This window comes from Lynx canadensis, chromosome D1 (genome assembly GCF_007474595.2).
Source record: "Lynx canadensis isolate LIC74 chromosome D1, mLynCan4.pri.v2, whole genome shotgun sequence".
NCBI classification, from domain to species: Eukaryota; Metazoa; Chordata; class Mammalia; order Carnivora; family Felidae; genus Lynx; species Lynx canadensis.
Window position 1 is genome coordinate 101844543 of NC_044312.2, and position 7470 is coordinate 101852012.

General features: G+C 49.7%; 1 protein-coding gene across 1 annotated transcript; it reads left to right on the forward strand.

The window, feature by feature from the left end:
- Positions 1–1087: 1087 nt before the first annotated feature.
- On the forward strand, positions 1088–5955 carry LOC115525749. Its single transcript, XM_032594888.1, is given in 3 exon segments — positions 1088–1969; positions 2474–3650; positions 3653–5955. Coding segments are annotated over 3 exon segments (4074 nt in total). The 5' UTR covers positions 1088–1117; the 3' UTR covers positions 5698–5955.
- The last annotated feature ends 1515 nt before the right edge of the window (positions 5956–7470 follow it).

Below are 7470 nucleotides of genomic sequence, written 5' to 3' on the forward strand. Positions count from 1 at the left end.
GAGCCCACCAGACTTCTGGTCAACGGGTCGTATCTGATTCCGATCGGTAAGTAAGCCGGCTCTAAAGTTCTTCCTTTTCTCTCTGATCTGTGTTTCTTCTCTGGAGAACCGGTTCTGTCTGGAAGCTGGTGTGACCCTGGCGGACGCGCTATAGGGCACCCAGCCGGGGTCAGTTGGAGACGTCCACTGACATCTGGGGGCCTTCTTGGCCCATCTGGGGGCCTTCTTGGCCCGTCTGGGGCCTTCTTGGCCCATCTGGGGGCCTTCTTGGCCCGTCTGGGGCCTACTTGGCCCATCTGGGGGCCTTCTTGGCCCATCTGGGGACCTTCTTGGTCCATCGGGGGGCCTTTTTGGCCCATCAGGATTCTTTTCTGTGGGCTGCTTACGCCCAACGCGCCTGCGAACTAAATACTTTCATTTTCTTTATGAACTACCAGAGTGCTAAGAAATATCTCTACGCGTCTAAAAGAAAAACCATCTAGGCATGCCAATTGTTACCCGTATTTTGATGTGATGTGTGTCTGTGTGTCTGTCTGTTAAACTGACTGGAATGATTGTTGGGAGTCAGGGGCACGCGCCTGACTTACCCTATGTGTAGTCCCACGGCATAAGCTACGGGATTCGAGTGGGCTCTAACCCGACTTCCGCGGTGATCCTCATACGGCTTAAGGCGGTCAAAATTTATTTTGATCCAAGCAGGGGGATTATACCTGCCCGCCCATGCTAAGAGGCACCTAAGTTCCCGAGAGGGACGCGGACGGGCGAGTACGCGAGTGCTTCTATGTCAGTCTAAATGTATCGTCACCCCTGGGCCCTTGTAATTACCGCCGTCCTAGCCACAACCCTCTCTGTTGGGCTGGCCGAGATGGCACCAGAAAGTTGGAACCGCTGCGAAAGATTCTTGTTAGTTCTTGTTTTTCTTTCATGGGTCGGATGTTTTATTGGAATTAAGTGTTTTCTCGGCTGATCAGAATTAATTATTCCATCCTTTGTTCCTCTCTCCTCCTTCCTCAGCTCCCTGCGGCTTTCCCTCCCGCCCCCTGGCCAGCGGCGCCCCTTCCCCCACGTCCGTGTTGCCCGCGCCCCCTTCTCTTCTCCTCTTCCTCAGAATCATAACATGGGCCAAACGCAGAGCACCCCTCTCTCCCTCCTTCTCGCCAACTTCAGGGACGTAAAAGCTAGGGGACACAACTTAAGCCTAGACATTCGCAAAAGGAAGTTGATCACCTATTGCCGCTCTGAATGGCCCACCTTTGGGGTCAATTGGCCTACAGAGGGAACCTTCTGCCTCCCCGTGGTCCTTAAAGTAAAATCAATAATTTTCCTACCAGGGAAAGAAGGTCACTCGGATCAGATTCCCTATATTCTGGTGTGGCAAGATTTAGTAGAAAACCCACCTCCCTGGATGGCCTCTTTCTTAACAACAGGGCCATGCAAAATTCTAGCGGCTAAACCTATCAACCCACCCAAGCCGCCAACTCCAACTGCACCCCCTGTTCTCCCCGACAGCCAAGATTTACTTTCCCTTGACCCTCCCCCTTACCAGGTTCCTCCTCTCATTCCGCAAGCTGCCCCTATCCCTGCTGCGCCGGCAGAGCCTCCCGTAGCCCAGCCCATAGGAGAACTAGAGAATAGGGAGGCTCAACCCGCGCCCATGCCTAGTGGGGGCGAAGTCCAAAGGCCGGCTGGACGCACCCGTAGGCGGGCCCCTCATGAGCCAGGACTCCGCCTTCCTGACTCCACCGTAGCTTTACCCTTACGGGAAATAGGGCCTCCCGATGGTACGGGGAACCCCCGACTTCAATACTGGCCCTTCTCTACCAGTGACCTATATAACTGGAAAACCCAGAATGCCCGATTTTCTGACAACCCTAAAGATTTAATAAGTCTCTTAGACAGTGTTATGTTTACCCACCAACCCACCTGGGATGATTGTCAGCAGCTCCTCCGAATCCTGTTCACCACCGAGGAGCGAGAAAGAATTCAATTGGAAGCAAGAAAGCTGGTTCCTGGAGATGACGGCCAACCCACTGCTAACCTTGATCTCATTAATGCAGCTTTTCCCTTGACCCGACCCCCACAGGATGGCTGGGACCACAACACGGCAGAAGGTAGGGGACGGCTGCGCATTTATCGCCAGACTCTAATGGCGGGTCTCCGGGCTGCTGCACGCAAGCCCACTAATTTGGCAAAAGTGTATTCAGTAATACAAGGTAAGACAGAGAGCCCTGCCGCTTATTTAGAAAGATTAATGGAAACCTTCAGACAGTATACCCCCATGAACCCTGAGGCCCCCGAAAATCAAGCTGCTGTTGTAATGGCCTTTGTAAATCAGGCAGCCACTGATATTAAAAAGAAACTCCAGAAACTAGAGGACCTAGAGGGAAAACAGATTCAGGACTTACTCCGCATTGCCCAACGTGTCTATAATAATAGAGAGACTCCAGAGGACAGGCAACTTAAAGCCACCGAGGAAATGACCAAAGTCCTGGCCGCTGTTGTCCAAAAGCCCCTGGATAAACAAAAGTCCCTAGATAAGGACCAATGTGCCTATTGCAAAGAAAAAGGCCATTGGGCCCGAGAATGCCCTAAAAAGAAAAAGCCACGTCATGATCAAAAACCGTGGCAGCCAAAAACCACACCCGCCCTCTTCACTCAAGATGCAGAATAGGGGAGACGGGGTTCGGATCCCCTCCCCGAACCTAGGGTAACGCTACAAGTGGAGGGGAACCCAGTTCAATTCCTAGTCGACACAGGGGCACAACATTCGGTCTTGATCAGACCCCATGGAAAAATTTCTGAAAAATCTTCCTGGGTCCAAGGGGCTACCGGGATAAAAAAATATCCCTGGACCACCCAGAGGACTGTGGACCTAGGAAATGGAAAGGTCACCCATTCCTTCCTAGTCATCCCCGACAGCCCCTGCCCCTTATTAGGAAGAGACTTACTCACTAAAATGGGGGCCCAGATTCATTTTACGCCAGGGGGCCCCCAAGTGACTGGCCCTCACAACCAACCCATTACCATACTTACTCTAAGATTAGAAGATGAATATCGACTCCATCAGGGGCCACCCTCACAAAGTCAAAACATAGAGCCCTGGCTCCAGCAGTTTCCAGAAGCATGGGCTGAAACCGGGGGTATGGGGTTGGCTAAACATCGCCCAGCTCTATTCATAGAGCTGAAACCAGGGGCAGATCCAGTTCGGGTCCGACAATACCCGATGTCAATGGAGGCCAGAAATGGCATCACGCCACATATCCGTCGCCTCCTAGACTTAGGCATCTTGCGTCCCTGCCATTCAGCCTGGAACACCCCCCTGCTGCCTGTACGAAAACCTAACAGTGCGGACTACCGTCCGGTACAAGATCTGAGAGAAGTTAACTGCCGAGTCATGGACATACACCCAACAGTACCCAACCCCTATACCCTCCTAAATGCCCTCAGCCCAGGAAGACAATGGTATACTGTCCTTGATTTAAAAGATGCTTTTTTCAGCCTGCCTCTGGCCCCCAAAAGCCAAGAGCTCTTCACCTTCGAGTAGTGGTCCGACCCTGAGAGAGGCATAAATGGGCAACTCACCTGGACCCGGCTCCCCCAAGGATTTAAAAACTCACCCACCTTGTTCGATGAGGCACTTCACGAGGATCTGGATCCGAGGTAACCTACTTGGGGTATCTGTTAAGAGAAAGCCAACGATGGCTCACTGATGCACGGAAGGAAACCGTCCTCCGCATCCCCTGACCCACAACGCGAAGGCAGGTAAGAGAATTCCTGGGATCGGCCGGGTTCTGCCGCTTGTAGATACCTCGGTTCGCCGAGATGGCTAAGCCTCTTTACCGGGTCACCCGAGAACAGGTGCCCTTTGAATGGACAGAGGAAACTGAGCAGGCTTTCCAGCAAATTAAACTCGCCCTGTTGTCGGCACCAGCCTTAGGGCTCCCCGATGTCTCCAAACCCTTTCATCTCTTCGTAGATGAAAACAAAGGGGTAGCCAAAGCAGTGCTGACGCAACTCCTTGGCCCATGGCCCAGGCCCGTTGCCTATCTTTCAAAAAGACTGGACCCAGTAGCGGCTGGCTGGCCCTCTTGCCTCCGTATGATCGCTGCTACAGCTCTAATGGTAAAGGATGCTGATAAATTAACTATGGGACAAGAGTTACATGTTACAACCCCTCATGCCATCGAGGGAGTCCTCAAACAACCTCCTGACCGATGGATAAGTAACGCCCGACTGGTTCACTACCAGGGACTATTATTAAATCCCCTCAGAATCATTTATGCTCCCCCCCGAACACTAAACCCTGCCTCCCTGTTACCAGACCCGGACTTGGATACCCCCCTCCATGACTGCGCTGAGATATTGGCACAAGTTCATGGAGTTCGGGAAGATTTACAGGATGACCCTCTACCAGACGCCCAGGTTACCTGGTTCACTGACGGCAGCAGCTTTGTACATCAGGGTCAAAGGTATGCGGGGGCAGCAGTCACAACTAAAACTGAGACTGTTTGGGCAGAGCTTTTGTCAGCTGGCACCTCTGCCCAACGGGCTGAACTTGTGGCCTTAACCAAGGCACTGACTTTGGGAAAAGACAAGAGACTAAACGTGTATACCGATAGCAGATATGCTTTTGCTACGGCCCACATACATGGAGCTATATACAGAGAGAGGGGACTGTTAACTGCAGAGGGGAAAACTATCAAAAACAAAGAAGAAATATTGGCTCTTTTAAAGGCACTCTGGCTGCCTAAACGACTAGCCATCATACATTGCCCAGGCCACCAAAAACCGGTCACACCGGTGGCTAGAGGAAATAATTTGGCTGACCAGGTGGCCCGAGAGGCGGCCTTACAGGTGGACTGTGCTTTAATGACCACCCTACCAGACCCCGGTTCAGCTAGTTTACCAGAAAGTCCCACCTACACTAAAGAAGACCTAAACTGGATCCAAAAATTGCCTATGACTCAGTGCCTTAATGGATGGTGGAGAGCAGCAGACTGTAGCATAATCCTCCCAGAAGAAATGGGAAATAAAGTCTTATCCAAGATGCACCGAGCCACTCATATGGGCACAAGAGAAATGCAAGACTTAATAAGACATGCTAGGATCACCATTAAAGACTCTAGGACAAAAATTGAACAGATAGTTACTAGCTGTAAACCTTGCCAATTAACTAATGCCACCAACCACGGAAAAAACCCTGGCTCCAGAACCCGCGGAACCAGGCCGGGAGCCTATTGGGAAGTAGACTTCACCGAGGTAAAGCCTGGAAAATATGGATACAAATATTTGTTAGTGTTTATAGATACCTTTTCAGGATGGACAGAGGCCTTCCCCACCAAGCATGAGATTGCGCAGGTAGTAGCAAAGAAAATGTTGGAAGACATCATGCCCAGGTACGGATTCCCTACCCTAATAGGATCAGACAATGGACCAGCATTCGTTTCAAAGGTAATACAAGGGATAGCGCAGTTTATTGGGGCCGATTGGAAACTACATTGTGCATATAGACCCCAAAGCTCAGGACAGGTAGAAAGAATGAATAGAACCCTAAAAGAGACCCTAACCAAATTGACCATGGAGACTGGCGCTAACTGGGTAGTCTTACTCCTCTACGCTCTGTTCAGGGTGTGGAACTCCCCTTACAAACTGGGATTAACCCCCTTTGAAATCATGTATGGAGTGCCCCCCCCATAATTCCCAACCTACAGTCTAATGTGTTAACTGAATTTGATGATCATAAACTTCTTATTTCCCTGAGGGAACTCCAGCGCACCCACCAGAAAGTTTGGCCCAGACTGAGAGCCGTTTACGAGACCGGGCCCCCTCCTGAGCCGCATCACTACCGACCCGGAGACTGGGTATACGTGAGGAGACATGAGCGAAAAAAGAAAGAACAGGAGGCAGGATGGTTTGAATCCTGGTTCAGTGCGTCCCCATGGTTAACTACCCTGCTCTCTACTTTACTCGGGCCTCTAGCCATCCTACTTCTCGCTCTCACATTAGGCCCCTGCATCATAAACAAAATTATTAATTTTGTCCAAGACATGTTCAATGCTGTACAATTAATGGTCTTACAAACTCAGTACCTACTGCTCGAGACATTACAAACAGAGGCTTAAAAGACCCAAGATTGGCTCTTTAGGCACAAGGAAAAGGGGGGAATGAAAAGAACAGCTTTAAATCCAAATGACAGCCCTGCCTTAGTTTAAAGCTAAAGTTCTCTTTTCTGCTTATTATGGATCTTTGATAAGAAATACAATTGCTGAGAAGTCTGTTTTGCTTGCTGTTTGCTACGAGCATTGTGAGGCCTTTCCTGAATGTAACCCGCTGTGTAGTAGAATGGGTTGTAAACCTTCCTAAATGTAGTCTGATATGTAATGGAATGAGTGATTATACATAAACTAACCGGCATTTCTCGCTTCTGTAAACCTGCTTGCTTAGCACATTCCCCACCTACCCTACCCCCTTCCCCCTTTTTTCCTCCCACAAGTAACGGACAAAGCCTTCCCGCCAAAGGACAGACAAAGGACGCCCAATCAGAGAACAACAAATGTCCTTACTTTAAAATCAACTAATCAGGCCCCTCATAATTTGAAACCTCCCCTGTGCTATTTGTCTCTGTCTATAAAAACGCTGTACCAACCCTGATCGTGGCCTCTTGCGTCACCGGCGACGAGTGCGCAGAGGACCAGGTTCGAACCTGCAATAAACGACCCTTGCCGCTTGGCTTTGACTTACGACTCTGGTGGACTTTTGTGGGAGGTTTCGGAACTTCGGGCATTACAGAAATGTGGAGGAAATCCGGGGCTGGAAGAAGAAAAGTCGGTTACGTGTTCCATAAGATGATCTTTGCTAACTCAAAACAACAATAATTGAAAACCTAACCCAACAAAAACTTGATGAATCAACTACTACTTCTCATTCTGTCTAACCTGAGAGATTTTTGCCACATATCACATGGCAACAACCCAAACGTGGACACAAAAGCAAAGTGTTGCAGTGTGTTTGCCTTGTCAACTCTGGGAGTCCACAGTGCCATCCAGTAAATAGGGGGGCCACTTTTCCGGGATCAATGTTTCCTATTGTTTCTCCCATTTATTAAGCTTCAGCCACATGGCTTTTCCTTCTGTGGCTTCAACATGCCAGGCTTTATTCTGAAAGTCTCTACTTGCTAGTGACTCTCCCGGTTGTAGTTCCCAAAGATCTGTCTGGGTTTGCCTTCTTCTGACCAATGAGGGTTCGATTCAAAGTGTCACCTTCTCCAAGAGTCCTTTCCCCTCCGCTGAAATTGACACATCAGCACCACCCTCACTTGCGATGATCCTGAGCCATTGTCTTTCCGATTGCCTCACTTTACCTTCTCCATAACACTAATACTTGAAATATTTGATTACCAGTTTGTGTGGATACTTTGCCATCAAAATAGCCCACCTGGAAAACATAATAAAGGACTTTTTCTGCCTTGTG